At 44.2% G+C, this 16,332-nt stretch overlaps 1 protein-coding gene and 1 long non-coding RNA gene across 4 annotated transcripts in view; one reads left to right on the top strand and one right to left on the bottom strand.

Annotated features, from left to right (window-relative positions):
* The window catches only part of RHOH (ras homolog family member H), a 25,871-nt gene extending 15,152 nt beyond the window's left edge, over nt 1-10,719 (top strand). For 2 of the 3 annotated variants that reach the window (XM_083630846.1, XM_083630845.1), the window contains one exon: nt 7,355-10,719. In XM_083630846.1, coding sequence (XP_083486972.1) covers nt 7,550-8,125 — 576 coding nt within the window. In that variant the 5' untranslated portion in view covers nt 7,355-7,549 and the 3' untranslated portion in view covers nt 8,126-10,719. Of the gene's footprint in view, nt 1-2,909; nt 3,778-7,354 lie in introns of those variants that run through there. The other variant, XM_083630847.1, reaches the window with a different exon arrangement.
* LOC310770303 overlaps nt 1-16,332 on the bottom strand; it is a 27,289-nt gene that overhangs the window by 8,562 nt on the left and 2,395 nt on the right. The window contains exon 2 of the long non-coding RNA XR_014552041.1: nt 12,428-12,600. This is a non-coding gene — a long non-coding RNA (uncharacterized lncRNA). The remainder of the gene's footprint in view (nt 1-12,427; nt 12,601-16,332) is intronic.

Below are 16,332 nucleotides of genomic sequence, written 5' to 3' on the forward strand. Positions count from 1 at the left end.
CATCTGTTTCTCTTTTCTGTAGTGCAGGGGGAAGGTAGCTTGTGGCTCTCCAGTTATCGTTGAGGAAAGGCTGTGTTATCTGTTGTTGTTGTTTAGTCGTTTAGTCGTGTCTGACTCTTCGTGACCCCATGGATCAGAGCACGCCAGGCACTCCTGTCTTCCACGGCCTCCCGCAGTTTGGTCAAACTCATGCTGGTAGCTTCGAGAACACTGTCCAACCATCTCGTCCTCTGTCGTCCCCTTCTCCTTGTGCCCTCCATCTTTCCCAACATCAGGGTCTTTTTCAGGGAGTCTTCTCTTCTCATGAGGTGGCCAAAGTATCGGAACCTCAGCTGTCCTTCCAGTGAGCACTCAGGGCTGATTTACTTCAGAATGGATAGGTTTGATCTTCCTGCAGTCCATGGGACTCTCAAGAGTCTCCTCCAGACCATAATTCAAAAGCATCAATTCTTTGGCGATCAGCCTTCTTTATGGTCCAGCTCTCACTTCCATACATCACTACTGGGAACACTACTGTGTTATCTGCTTGCATGCAAAAGCTCTCAGGTTAAATCCCCCATGAAGCTGAGAGGGACGCTGTCTGAAAAATCCTGGATGTCATGGGACTGGTTAGGCACAGAGGAATGGTGGTAAACACTAGCTGGGGAACCCCCAAGGCAAGAAAGCTCAAAGCCTTGGGAGTGGTGGTCAGAAGGAGAAGAGGGAGCAGACTGGGAGGAGGAGGTTCGGAAGCTGAAGAGAGTCTGTGGCAGAGAGCTGTCCAGAATCAAAGTCAGGAGAGGAAGGAGGTCAAGAGGTGGAGATGAGTCAGGCCAGGGTGTCTCCTCCGGCTGCTTCAACACTCTGGTCTCTCCCATGATCTCCCAGGACCAGAAGAGGTATGAAGAGGGAACAGCAGAGCCAGGCACGCTGGCCTAGTCTCAGATTTCTTGTACAGTGGTACCTCAGGTTAAGTACTTAATTCGTTCCGGAGGTCCGTTCTTAACCTGAAACTGTTCTTAACCTGAAGCACCACTTTAGCTAATGGGGCCTCCCGCTGCTGCTGCGGCCGCCGGAGCATGATTTCTGTTCTCATCCTGAAGCAAAGTTCTTAACCCAAGGTACTATTTCTGGGTTAGTGGAGTCTGTACCTGAAACGTATGTAACCTGAGGTACCACTGTAGAGGTAAAAGGTAAAGGACCCCTGGATGATTAAGTCCAGTCAAAGGCTACTAGGGGTTGCAGCGCTCATCTCGCTTTCAGGCCAAGGTAGGCGGCGTTTGTCCACAGACAGCTTTCTGGGTCATGTGGCCAACATGACTAAACTGCTTCTGGCACAACAGAACACCATGACGAGTGCCAGAGCGCACCGAAATGCCGTTTACCTTCCCGCCACAGCAGTACCTATTTATCTACTTGCACTGGAGTGCTTTCGAACTGCTAGGTTGGCAGAAGCTGGGACAGAGCAACAGGACCTCACTCCGTTGCGGGGATTCGAACCGCCAACCTTCTGATCGGCAAGCCCAAGAGGCTCAGTGGTTTAGACCACAGCACCATCTGCTTGGGAAGGATCTGGAGGAGGAGGAGATTTAGGCAGCTGTGGGAAGGTGAGGACCTTTAGCCTCCACAACTGCCCCATAGGGGCAAGACTCACAGAGAAGGATTGCTGTGCTCATTAGGCATGGCTCCCTGAGCAAGCCTTGTTTCTTCTAATAAAGAGTTAACTTCGCGTACCCCGTGCGATTTATTGCTGGCTGGCTCCCTGTCACTGGAGTACTGCTGCCAGCCAGTGTAGGCTAGGCATTAAAGAGCTAGCTAGACCAATGGTCCGACTCAGTATAAGACAGTTTCTTATGTTCCATGATCCTTGGTGAAGGGTAGCCCCGGAGTAGGGTATTGCTTTGCATGCAGAAGGGCTCAGTTTCTTTTTTCTTTTCAAGACATTTTTTTAATTTTACAGATAAAAATATACAAATAAACACACATCAATAAAATCATGCTGTATGTAGAGATTCTCCGAATCTCTCGACTTCCCCCCATCTCGTCCATGGAGTCTTATCTTAAATGTCTACAACTGCATATTAGTCCATACTCCAGTTTTTATATTAAACCATATTGTCCATAATGTTTTTTACAATACAAATGAGTCAAAATCCTGCTCTTGTTTCCATCTGCTTACAGTGGTCTCCTAGATAACTTATAAATTCTTCCCATTCTTTTATAAAGTTTTTGTCCTCTTGGTTTCTGAGTTTTCCAGTCAGCTTTGCCATCTTGGCATAATCCATCAACTTGGTATGCCATTCTTCTCTGGTAGGGACTTTATCTTATTTCCATCTCTGGGCTAGTAGCATCCGAGCGGCTTTTGTTCCATACATAAAAAGTCTTTTCTGCTCCTTCGGAATGTCGGTATCTGTAATTCCTAATAAAAATGCTTCCGGGTTGTTGTTTTTAGCAAAAGTTATTTTAAACATTTTTTCCATTTCATTATAAATCATCTCCCAGAAAGCTTTCATTACCTTACAAGCCCACATATGATAAAAGGTACTTTCCCCCCCTTTAAATTTCCAGCAGATATTTGAACTTGTCTTGTACATTTTTGCTAACTTTGTAGCAGAAGGGGTCAGTTTCAATCCCTGACACCTCCATGGTCTGACTTGTTCAAAGGCACATTCCTATGTTCCAACTGAACTGAATTAATCAAGCTCTGTTAGCATAGCCTGTGGTCAGAAATGATGGGAGTTGTAGTCTGACAACATCAGTCTGTTCCCCTGCCCCCTTACTGTATGTCTTGTTTCCAGAGAAAACTCTGAAGTCTTAACCTGGCTGGTCTTCCTTCCTTTAACCTCCCTCATATTCAGTTAAAGTAGCTTTCTTTTTATATATATATATATATATATATATATATATATATATATATATATATATATAAATTTTTATTAGTTTTTTTAACATATCATTTTCAACAGTAATTAAACATACTTTTACATCTTATTCAAATTTTTGACTTCCATCAATCCTGTCTGAAAATTTTCCAATCTAATCTCTCAATATGCATTTCTTATCTTCCCTATTACATTTCAAACTCATAACCAATATCTCTATCTTTTTCTACTTTGTAACACTTTGTATATTTCTCCTTACAAAACTTATTGTAGTCCTACTAGCGTAATTTGTTGATTACAGTTGCTCTTCAAATAATTCATATACTTCTTCCAATCTTCTGTAAATCTCTGGTGCCGCAGGTTTCGAATCCTTCCTGTCTTTTTGTCTAATTCTGCATAGTCCATTAATTTCGCCTGCCATTCTTCTTTCGTCGGACAGTTAAAGTAGCTTTCTGACATCATTTAAGTTTCCAGCGTTACGTTCTGACTGTTCCCTGAATGGATCTGCCAATCTGTTCACACGGCTCGTTCGCAGAAATAAGCGTCCCTTTTGAAAACTTTCCAAGAAGGCTTGCGTGCCACGTTGGGTCAGACTCTATCTCAAGTCATTCATGTTGCACACATGCATAGCAGGAAATGCCTCTTCTGATGCAACGATTGCCTTATAAACGGTGACAAGCAGAAGTCGGAGTGCTGGGCAGTCACGCCGCCGAGGATCGGACGTTGCCTTTGAGAAGTTCACAATCCGCTCCAGAGGAATAGCTGTGTTGGTCTCTTAGCAGCAAAACCGCAATTGCCAGCGGCACCTTATTGTGGCCGGAGCTGTTAAGGCAATAACTGTACAGATGGAATGAATTTTGCTTGCCTTTATGGTTGACGAGAGAATAAGGAATCTGGGTTGCAGTGACTCCTATGGGTAGGTAAGACGCATCTTTCTCATAAAAATGATAGGATTTAGTGCTGCTCCTGCCAAAGTCAATCGGAAAATGCCACGCTCAGTGGCATCTGAATGCTTTGGAAGTACTTGTGTGGGGAGAGGGAGAGGGAATTTGTGAGACACCCAGGCAAATAAATGCTCAGGCAGGTTCACTTGGCACCTTCATTATACACCTTTAGGTGCCAGGCGAAAACATTCCTCTTTAACCAGGTCTTTGGCTGATTCACATTCGATGCCCTTTAAAAATGTGTTGTTGTTGTTGTTTAGTCGTTTAGTCATGTCCGACTTTTCGTGACCCCATGGACCAAAGCACGCCAGGCACTCCTGTCTTCCACTGCCTCCCACAGTTTGGCCAAACTCATGCTGGTAGCTTCAAGAACACTGTCCAACCATCTCGTCCTCTGTCGTCCCCTTCTCCTTGCGCCCTCCATCTTTCCCAACATCAGGGTCTTTTCCAGGGAGTCTTCTCTTCTCATGAGGTGGCCAAAGTATTGGAGCCTCAGCTTCAAGATCTGTCCTTCCAGTGAGCACTCAGGGCTGATTTCCTTAAGAATGGATTGGTTTGATCTTCTTGCTGTCCATGGGACTCTCAAGAGTCTCCTCCAGCACCATAATTCAAAAGCATCAATTCTTCGGCGATCAGCCTTCTTTATGGTCCAGCTCTCACTTCCATACATCACTAATGTGTTAGGAGGGGGTTATTGGGTTGATTTTGTTTTTATTTCGAATGCAGATTTTGTGTTTTTATCTTGTGAACTGTGTAGGGTTGCCATATGCCCTCTCTTCCATGGGTAGAGTTGTCATAGTGATCCATCCTAAAAAGGAGAAGTTGGCATATTTGTCCTCTCTTTTGCTCTTCAAAACATGGCAACCCTATTTGCGATTAAAATGTGAAAGGCTAGCTACGGAAATGAAAGGACTATGCAGAAATGGCGAAACTTCCTGGAAGAACAACTTTCCTTTTTATTAAGGAATGGAGATCACTTACAGCGGTAGCTCGGTTAAGAACTTAATTCGTTCTGGAGGTCCGTTCTTAACCTGAAACCTTTCTTAACATGAGTTACCACTTTAGCTAATGGGACCTCCCGCTGCCACTGCGCCGCGATTTCTGTTCTTATCCTGAAGCAAAGTTCTTAACCCGAGGTACTATTTCTGGGTTAGCGGAGTCTGTAACCTGAAGCGTCTGTAACACGAGGTATCACTGTATTGAATATTTACAAACAAATTGTAAACAAATGAAGACATTAGCAGGATTATTGCAAAAACTTGCAGTTTCTAAAACTTATATGAAACGGATGAAGAAAATAATAAATAAATTGGGATACGCAGAGGGGGGAGAGTAAATTTAGGGAACTGCAGAAAGAAGGGAAGGGAAATCAAGGTTTGATATGTAAGAATTACTTTATTCTTTCTGTTGAAATATTTGTTTTAAATGAAAATTATAAATAATTAAAAGAAATAATGTGAAAGACTAGAAGTAGGAAATACAGCATGTTAGGAGTAAGTGAGGAGACCCTGACAAGGAAGTATCGAGGAGCCCCCAACTCCTATCCAGCAATAGGAAGCCTCTGGAGAGAGAACTTTGTGTGGCATTTTCTCTAAATTTTTGAAAAGCTGCATTTTTAAAAAGAAGACAACAATTGGAGCAGCTCACTTACAAGTGAATGGCCGCATTCTCTGTTCAGCTACAGGGAACAGGTTTTTTTTAAATTGTTTATTTGAATTTTCTGTTTTATCTTATTATCAATGCTGTACTGTTTTTAACACTTGATTGGGAGCCACCCAGAGTGGCTGGGGAAACTCAGCCAGATGGGCGGGGTATAAATAATAAATTATTATTATTATTATTATTATTATTATTATTATTATTATTATTATTATTTTACAGTCAAACACATGGTAATAAGAAAGGGGGGGAAAGAACATAAGTATAAGACATATATTTGTAAATAATAATATAATTCTTATAAGCCTTAATTTAAACTCTCCTTCCACTCTTTCTCTGGTTCCCTATCTGTTGTCTTTTTGACTGCATTTTCTTATTTTTCTAAATTATTTTCATTACTTTACACTGTCCCACTTTGTCACATCTACTGCCGAGTATTTCCCCCCGTCTGTTACACTTACTTTCTTGTTATCGTATTTTTCCATATATTCTATATATAATGTCCAGTCCTCTTTTAAATCCTTACGTCTTTATTTCTTAATCTATTTGTCATGCTGGCAAGTTCTATATATTCTAATATCTTAAAGGTGCCATTCTTCTCTTGATGGTACCACATCTACAGGGAACAGTTAATTCAGGGAGCATGGAAAGAACTTTGTGCGTCATCCAAAAATGGAGGCAGACTGTATTACTCTCACAAAATGATACAGTCGCCTCTGTATTAAGCTTTCCTTTCCCTTTGAGTTGACGGTGGATACTTCCTCTGGGTTCTGTGTGTCTGTTTTCCTCTAAATTTTAGAAAACTGCATTGTTAAAAAGACGACAAATATTGGAACAGCTCGCTAAAAAGCAAGCGGCCGCATTCTCAGCTACAGGGAACAGTTAATTCAGGGAGCTGCAGAGAGGAGTTGAGGGAGGCGAAATTGGCGGGTCGGTGGAGGGTTCAGCACTCCACTGTTTTAAAAGGCTTTTGCTGCTGCTAGACAACTCAGCGGCAGACCTGAATTCTAACAGAAGGATCTAATGCTCATAGGGGAAGCCAATTGAGTGCCTTCTACATGTTCTTGGGACTACAATTTCCACCTTCCTGAACCATTGGGCTGATGGGAGTTGTAGTACGACGGTGTCTGGAGGATCCGACATTGGCTTCCCCTCTAGAAGGTCCTCCTGATGCTGCCAGTATTTTGCCAGTACTTCTATTCCCTCATGTATGGGATGCAGGTGGCGCTGTGGTCTAAACCACTGAGCCTCTTGGGCTTGCCGATTGGAAGGTCGGCTGTTTGAATCCCGGCGACGGGGTGAGCTCCCGCTGCTCTGTCCTAGCTCCTGCCAACCTAGCAGTTCGAAAGCACACCAGTGCAAGTAGATAAATAGGTACCACTGCGGCAGGAAGGTAAACGGTGTTTCCGTGAGCTCTGGTTTCCATCACGGTGTTCCACTGCGCCAGAAGCAGTTTAGTCATGCTGGCCACATGACCCGGAAAGCTGTCTGTGGACAAACGCCGGCTCCCTCGGCCTGAAAGTGAGATGAGCACTGCAACCCCATGGTCACCTTTGACTGGACTTAACCATCCAGGGGTCCTTTACATTTACCTTTACCTTTACCCTCATATACATTAGAAGCATGGTAGAAGTTAAAGAAAGCGGACTTGGGTTGGAAAAAGTGCTTCAGATATGTGCTCGGCAACAAAATTTACCAAGTGCTGATGCTGCACCAGAGGTAATATCTCACCATCGAAGCTACCGCACAGGGTTTTTTATATGGATGAAAAAAGGTGTAGGGAGAATTGTGCACGCCAACTGGACAGGGAAAATGTAATCAGAATAAATCTCTAATGACCTGTGACTTGCAACAAAAAATCACATCTGTGCTCTCTTCTTGTTTTTGTAGAGAACGTGTTTAACTCTCCGAAAAGCGTCGATATTGAGCGGGAGAGCAGAAGATTTCGGCTCCTGGAGCAAAACTGCCAAGAAAACACTGTGGAAACGTGGGCAGATTCCTACTGAATGGCGCTCACAGTAGCGGGACCCCAGGAAGTCCTCATCCAGGCTCTCTTTTAGAATAAGTACGGTAACCTTTGAGGAAATGTTGGATTCGGTCAAATGTGTCCTGGTAGGAGATGCGGCAGTCGGGAAAACGGCTCTGCTGCTGCGCTTTACTTCGGAGACTTTCCCGGACGCTTACAGACCCACTGTTTATGAGAACACTGGGGTCGACGTCTTCCTGGACGGCGCCCAGATCAGCTTAGGCCTTTGGGACACGTCTGGCAGCGATGCCTTCAAAGGCATCCGCCCCCTTTCCTACCAGCAGGCTGACGTGATTCTCCTGTGCTACTCGGTGGCCAACCAGAACTCGTTCCTCAGCTTGAGGAGCAAATGGGTTACGGAGATCCGGACGCACTTGCCTCGTATTCCCATTTTGGTGGTGGCTACCCAGATTGACCAGAGGGAGACGGGACCTCACAGCGCCTCCTGCATCAGCCCGTTGCTCGGGAAGCGGCTGGCGAGGGACATCCGAGCAAAGGCCTTTGTGGAATGCTCATCTCTTGCCAACAGGGGCGTCCAGAAGGTGTTTGAGTGTGCCGTCCGGACAGCGGTGAACCAAGCAAGGAAACGAGCCCGGAGGAAACTTTTCTCAGTCAACGAGTGCAAGGTCTTTTAAACTCTGACTTGGCCTTTTCCGCCTCTCTCACAAAACAGACTCCCTTTTGTGCGGCAGAAGGGCACTGACGCGAAGGCTGACAAACAGGAGCACACTGTGTTAGCATTCGTGGTGGGCTGTGACCAGCATGGTGGGAACTTCGTTTGCGAAGAACGGAATGGGACTGCCCTTCCCCATAAGGATGCGATGGTCCCATTTGGCTCCCAGCGGCATCGACGGAACAAAAGCTGAACTGGAGACTTTTGAACAGGAGCACGTTGTTAGCACTGTGGGGGATTTTGGAATGTATTTATTCCGTGGCGGTGGAAATCTTGCTTTTCAGTGAAGCATCATGGATTGGAGAAATCTGATGGAGACTTGCGCAGGTTTTCTTCCAGGGCCATGGCTTTCATCAAAGTACGACCAGGGTTTTAGTTTGATACTGGTGCTGGAGATTAGGCTCCTGAAACTACCAACCAACTCACCTCACACATGACAGCCCCCAGGATTACCTGGGGAGTTGGCGGGGGGGAGAGGTCAGTGACGTAGCTACACTGTTTGATTTTGTTTAACTTGGTTTAATTTATAACTTGAATTTGGTGTCAGACCGATGTCTGCGGAAGCAAATTCCTAGTGTGAAGAAAATCGGACAAAACTATTCTGTCTACTGAAGTGTGGAGGGTTAATTCTGATCATTCTGACGCAGCTGAAGATCAGTGGTGGCGAGACATGCTTTTAATAGCTATGTGGCAGAAAGTAATAAGTCCTGCAAGCATAAATCACTGTCTTGGTGGTATTGTGATGAGACAAGCTACGCTTACTTGCTTCTTCATACCAGTTCAAGGCAGAGATTCTCCCTTTAAGAAGTACGCAGCTCTTCTGTCTGCCCTGGGATATGAGCACAAAGGAATTAGTGAGGTGACCATTTATTTTATTTTTTCTGGTAGGCTTCCTGTGTGTGCCACAGGTTTCTGCTGGGCAGAAATTCAACAGGATCAAAGCGTTCCTCACCCCTGGAACCCCATTCCTGACAAAGCTCCACCTGTAGAAATTCTGCCTGCATATCATTGGTAAAGGCCAGAAGAAAGAAAAAAAAGAGAGAGCAACCTTTACAAAATATATGGTTTTGTTCGAGGGTCCAAAAGCCGGGTTGAAAATGTAACTGACCATTTATATATGAGACCTAAATATGTGAACCTAAAGCTAAGAAGTGTGTAATACATATTTTTAAGTTCCCAGGATAAGTTTAACGCCCTTTAACAGAAACTAAATGGGAATGTCAGTAGCTTTCCTGCAGGGAAGTCACAGAAAACAATCCATGAAGTTTATTAGTTGGGACTGTTAACAGCTTGAACTGTTGACTGTTTAGATCTTGCCATTAACCTGACTAGATACAAGGATGTAATCTGGTAGCAGTTTTGTTAGAGAATGAGGGTGGATTTGCCTCCAACACTCACCTGTTCCCTGCAATCTACACACATTCTAAGAAGATAATTACCTTGTTAGGTGGGTCTTACCAGGGTTTATCCTTCAGGCCCAATTATCCTGTATCCAAAAATGGCCAGTCTCACACCTTTGAAAGCTCTCATGCCAGACATGAACAGTTCTCCCCTCTTGTCTCCACCTCCTGTTACTCGCAAGTAGACTGTCTCTGCACATGGCAACTTAGATATCATGATTTGCAACCTTCATGGCTCCTTCAAGCTACTTGTCATCGCCACTTATGGTGTGGGGTCCCTGAGCTAATTATCCATTGTAAACTATTTTTAAAACTATATCCTGGAATTATTATTTTTTAAAAAATATTAAAACGCTGTCTAGAATTCCCCACTTGGCCTTGCCAATCCACGCACCGCAGATGACTGCAAGTGCAGAACTTCTGCATGGGACTGCCAACTTTTTAAGCAGCTCCTGCTCCTGTGCCTTTGACAACAGGCTGCTGTGCAGACGTCACTTATTCTTGTGCCAAAAAGGGCTTCTCCTCCTGATTTTTTCAGAACAAGCTTCAGGGAAAGGCACAGGTTCAGACCAAGACATATTTTTCCCTGTTCATTTGGCAGTTCTGTCTACACATGTAGTGTCATGGTGCAGAATATATTCTGAGATTCCCTTCATATTTGAATCAGCATCACAAATGACAGGCTGAGAATACAGGAAGTTGTTATCGAAACATGTGACCGGCACATCCTGAGAACCCCTTCAGTGCTTTATCATGAACTGTGCTTTGCGGTGTCAGTTCAACTACCAGTGATTACACCGATGAGATAATCCATATTTAATTTTCGGGAACTTCTTTGCTTGCTGTGACACCCAAGGGTGAGTGGGCAGAATGGAAACTGCTTCCCATTTTGAGGTCTGCCAAGACCGTGCTTAAATTAGACACCTAGGTGGAAGGAGGTGCTCATAAATGCTCTTTCCTGTAAAAACAGGAAGCTTTTAGGGCACATAAAGTAGTCCTAATGATTTAAACGGAACAGGTGAGATACGAATTACAGCCTTCTGTTTCTGATGTTAAATGTCCATTTTAGATGAGCACTAAAACAGCATATGCACCATTTCCTCATGTATATGTTTCTGAACTCTAGTTTTCTTGAAATAAAAATCATATAAAGTCATTTGTGGCAAACAGCGTCTTTTCGTCCCTTAAGGAGGGTCGTTTGGGATGACGAAATGGCAAGGCAAAAAGTGGTCTGCTTTGTTCCCGGTCCGTAGCTTCTGGCTGAAATCCGCTTTTAAGTTCTTACACCACAAATGTCCGGGGTTCTTTTCCTAGTCCTTTTGCTGCTCTATCGGGCAAGCGTGCTCCTCCAAACAGCAATGACGCAGCAGTATTGGGAAAGTATTGCAGCATTAATGAAGCCGAAAACTGTGTGGATGTCAAGGACTGGACTGAGAAGGAATGGTGGGAACCGCCCTCCTCCTCTTCCTGCACCTTCCCGAGAAGAGGAGGACAGTATCGATTTAGAACAGTGGTTTGCAGAAGGTCATAGTTCAGAGGCTGCAGAGGGGAGAAGCTGGGAAATATTGGGAGAGCAGCAGGAAGAAGAAGCACGAGGGGAGAGACAGCTGACAGACTCAGTGTCTCTGGAAAGCATTCCTGACCCCCCCTCCCAGGACCTGGCGTGCATTGAGAGTAGGAGAACAGAAAGCTCAGAGGCAGAAAGCACAGATCAGCCGGCGCAGGGGTGACATAGAATAGGAGAGACGGAGGGAGTGGGACTTTACCTGGGCAATGCCATTATCTAAGAGAGACTGCATTCCTTTGTCTCTCGCTGTGAATATTGAATAAACTACTTGATAAGAACTCTTTTTTTTTATCTGCTTCTTTGCTGCCACAGTAGAAGAGATTCCCTGAAGCCTGACAGTGGACAGTCCAGTAAAATCCACTACCAAAGAATCTCTAGGGTGGAGTGGCTCAAAGCCTCTTGATTCATGGTCTCACTGAGCAGTGAATGTGGAGGTGCAAGAGGACTCCTGCGTTTGCAACCCACATGGGGTTACAACCTGATATATCCACATGGCATATCAGAATCATAAGTTGTGCAATGATTTTAGGACTGGGAGAGGCCTAGGTTCAAATCCCAACTCAAAGCAACATGCTCATTCCTTACAGTGCGTTGAGCAACCTCGGATCAATGACATATTAACATATTAACACACTGTATATACCTTGGATGCTCTTTTCAGCTTCAATAGTCATCTGGTAGGCAGGAAAAGGAATAGACTGGGTTCCTCCACCTTTAATAGTAGTGTAGAAGGAAATCCACAAAATTTCTCACATCCATTTATGAAAGGTGAAAGAACTCAATCCACTTTTACATCTGGCCTTCCTAGGAGGGGAGGACGGGGTCTTATTCGAGAAACAGCAGGCCATAATAACACCAGAACTTCTCTGCTGCATTGGAACAAAGATCCTTTTTCCAGTGTGCTGCCTAGACAGTTTTAATGGCTGGCCACATAACCCGGAAAGCTGTCTGTGGACAAACGCCGACTCCCTCTGGTAACCTACCTGCCCACAGACTGTCTCGCTAGAGTGGTGCATGCTCTGGTTATCTCCTGCTTGGACTACTGCAATGCGCTCTACGTGGGGCTACCTTTGAAGGTGACTTGGGAACTACAACTAATCCAGAATGCGGCAGCTAGACTGGTGACGAGATGGTTTCGTGTTTTTAATATTTTGTTGGGAGCCGCCCAGAGTGGCTGGGGAAACACAGCAAGATGAGCAGCATATAAATAATAATTTCTTTTTTTAAAAAAAGTGAGATGAGCATCGCAACCTTGTAGTAGCCTTTGACTGGACTGAACCATCCAGGGGTCCTTTACCTTTTTTTATAGTTGAGATTCCTGCATTGCAGAGGTTTAGAAGAGACTCTTGAGATCATTTCCAACCCTACATTCGACGCATCCTCTCTTTTGCAAATCCTTTTGCGCAGGGATTCTTTTAAATAATACTTTTTTCTCGTACAGCGGCACTGACCTGAGTAGCCGCTTCTAACCTGGAAAACAGGAAAGGCAACTTTCATTAGTATGGCTCTGTGAGAAATGTATTTGCCACCACTGTGTGCTGTGTCTTGAGGACACTGAAACACTCTCTCCTGGATGAAGAGGAACCAGTGAACTTCCAGCAGCCAATGGACTAAAGCAGCTGTCATCCCTGCCCACTGGAAACATTAGCTGGGGCTGAATCTTTGCCGGCAGGTAGCAGTATGTACAGGTAAGGGGTGCAGCTGAAAGGGGCGGAGAATCCTTATTTCAGCCAATCACTAGGCAGAATGGGCAAGCAATATTTCAAAAAGTAAAAAACCAGGAGACCCCAAAAGTTGAGCTTCTTTTAGGAAGACCCCAAAATTGATTAGCTTTTTTAAAAACAACAACAACAAACAGAAAAAACCCATGCTTGCCTAAGATCCAGGACAAAGAACTACCTTTTGGAAATTCCCCCTGGACTTCAATTCCACCTTTGAAATCCTGGTAATATCCGGACATATGGCAGCTATATTTAAGATGGCTTTGCCCCTGCAGCCAACTAGCCAGCTAATGAAAGTTTTTCAAAACAAGCAGGGCTCACACCTATGATTTCCTTAACTTAAAGTCGTCTAGACCACAGCAGCTGTAATTTCAAGACACCAATTTTGCTACTTTTAAAACACTTAAATTAGCCAGTCCATAAACCACATTTGGCCTAGTGTAACAAAGAAAAAATAATACAACTTGGTTCTTCTTGTTTAAAAAATGCACTATAGTTTTTATACCCAAATGAAACTCCATCCAGAATCACTCCATAAAAGTAGCTGAGAAAAGATGAGTCTCTTCAGAAACGGTTTAAATTGTGCAGGGATGGTACTGCAAAAACCAGGACACCCTGAAAGTTGTTGAGCTTCTATTAGGAAGATCCCCAGAAACAAAGGGGTTGGGGAGTTGAGGTAGAGAACATACTTCCTTTCTTCAAAATAAAATGGGCCGTTTTTGCATCTCTATGCTGGATAAAGTTTTGCCCAAATCTCAAAAGGCTATTCTAGAGCTGGGAAAGTTTCAAAAATGGCCAATCAAAATGATCAAGCAGTTGGTGTAACTCACTCTTAACGAAAAATTGCAACATCTGGAGGTTTTGGCTTTATCTCAAACATCTTTTTATCAGGGCAACAGCAGAGCAGGTATAATAGATAGCTAAAGGGCAGCCTTTTAACTATAACCCTATTAACAGCAACGTGGGACGCGGGTGGCGCTGTGGGTTAAAGCCTCAGCGCCTAGGACTTGCCGACTGAAAGGTCGGCGGTTCGAATCCCCGCGGCGGGGTGCGCTCCCGTCGCTCGGTCCCAGCGCCTGCCAACCTAGCAGTTCGAAAGCACCCCCAGGGTGCAAGTAGATAAATAGGGACCGCTTAATAGCGGGAAGGTAAACGGCGTTCCGTGTGCTGTGCTGGCTCGCCAGATGCAGCTTGTCACGCTGACCACGTGACCCGGAAGTGTCTGCGGACAGCGCTGGCTTCTGGCCTATAGAGTGAGATGAGCGCACAACCCTAGAGTCTGGCAAGACTGGCCCGTACGGGCAGGGGTACCTTTACCTTTACTATTAACAGCAACAGCAGGTACTGTAATAAAATCAAAGAAGCAGGAGATTATCTCATTCTTATCTAGTTTTTAAGTGCAAAACAACAGAATGACGATTGTGCCCTCTAGGTCTAGGTCTAGCAATTTCTGAGGACTGCTCCCCAGTCCCCAGGTTTTTATCAAATGCATAACAGAAATTCAACAAGTTAAGACAATGCAATTGCTGCATTTCTACAAACTAGTGAATTAGGGTTTTTATCCACTCTCAAAAGAGCTCTACTAGAAAAATTATAGCAAGGATTGCCACTTTTTACATAAAGAATTGCTCATTCAGCATAAGCAGAACACGGGCAGAAATTCCTAGGTGAAACTTTTTTAAAAATAATAATAATCTGCCTATTACGCAGTTTATGTTGAATACTCAATTCATTTCTTAAAAGAAGAATAGGTGAAGTTTATCATAGTTTGAGTGAAGGCATAGGAAAATCTCTGTCTATTGGGTTCTGCCCGCTATGTAGCTATTAAAGGCAAAGACTATTTCCATGCAAGCATGCATGTGACAACCCAAAACTTTAAGTTTAGCACCTAGCAGAGGCTATTCTAAGTCAACACAATTCCTTTTGCTTTCTCTTTCTCTCTCAAAACTGACTTAGGGGCTTTCCATCAAACCTATCTTGCTCTCTCCCCCACACTTCCCGAGTTTTGAGAAAGCTCTGAGTAATCTGAAAGATTGCTCATCTCATTTTGACATTTTGATTGACCCTAACAAAATCCTGCTGTGGCTGTTGGATTTTTCCCAATGGACCTATAATATTGGTTTGCATCAAAGAATGCCAAATGTAGCCATCCTTGAGATTGTAATTGGAGATAAACTATATTCTACCACCTAAAGATGAGAATTTATGTCTGATGGGGAGGGGGTAGGATACTTGACATAAACCAATAAGCAATGTGACTTCCATAAAAGTGAACCACCTAAAATGACTTATAGGAGTGTTTCTCAAACAGTGGGCTGGAAGGCACCAGTGGGTGTCAAATCTCCCATTCCCAGGGAAGGTGAATGAGCAGGGTGGTCACTGAACAATTCCAGGCACATCTGGAGGATGTGGACCATTTGGATCCTTTTCAATTGGCATTCAGGCCTCATCATGGGACTGAAACCACCTTGGTCGTGTTGGTCAATGATCTTTGGCAGGCTAGGGACAGAGGTGAAAGCTATTTCCTGGTTCTGCTGGAAATCAGCGGCTTTTGATACCACCAACCATGGTATCCTTCTTTTCTTTTCTTTTTAATATTTATTTAAGATTTTCCATTTTATACATTTCAATAATTTTACTATGCTTTTAACATTTCAAAGCTCGACTTCCTTCCCCCTCTTTCTGCGGTTCCTTAAATTTATTTTTTAGATTTTCTGCATATTCCAAATTAACTTAACTTAATCCTTTATTCATCTACTTTAAATGTATACTCTTATAAAACTGCAGGTTATTACAAGAATCCCACCAATATTCTTATCGGTTTACAGTTTGTTTGTAAATATTCAACAAACCATTTCCATTCTTTTAAAAAAAGTTTGTTATCTTGATTTATTTCTCTGCTAAATTTCGCTATTTCTGTGTATTCCGCAAGTTTTTGTATCCATTCTTCTTTTGTTGGGACTGTCTAGGGGAGCTAGGGGCACTGTAATACTGTGGTTCCGCTCCTTCCTCCAGGGCCGTGCCCAGAAGGTGATGTTGGGGGTTGGATGTTCGGACCCCTGAGCTCTCACTTGTGGGGTGCCTCAGGGTTCCATCCTCTCCTCCATGCTTTTCAACATCTACATGCAGCCGCTGGGAGAGATCATCAGGGGGTTTGGGCTGGGTGTTCATCAGTATGCGGATGATACCAAGCTTTACCTCGTTTAAATCAGAACCAGTGGGAATGTTGAACATCCTGTGTGAGTGTCTGGAGGCAGTTGGAAGATGGATAGTGGATCATGGATTGAGGTTGAATCCAAACAGAACAGAGGTACCATTTCTGGGGGACAGGGAGGTATGAGGGATTCCCTGGTCATGAATGGGGTAACCGTGCCCCTAAGGGACCAGGTGCGCAGCTTGGGAGTCATTATGGACTCACAGCTGTTCATGGGTTACTCCTGCATCCAGGGCAGAAGTCTACCAGCTCCACCTGGTACGCCGG

The sequence above is a fragment of the Podarcis filfolensis genome, assembly GCF_964270895.1.
Source record: "Podarcis filfolensis genome assembly, chromosome: 9".
NCBI lineage: Eukaryota > Metazoa > Chordata > Lepidosauria > Squamata > Lacertidae > Podarcis > Podarcis filfolensis.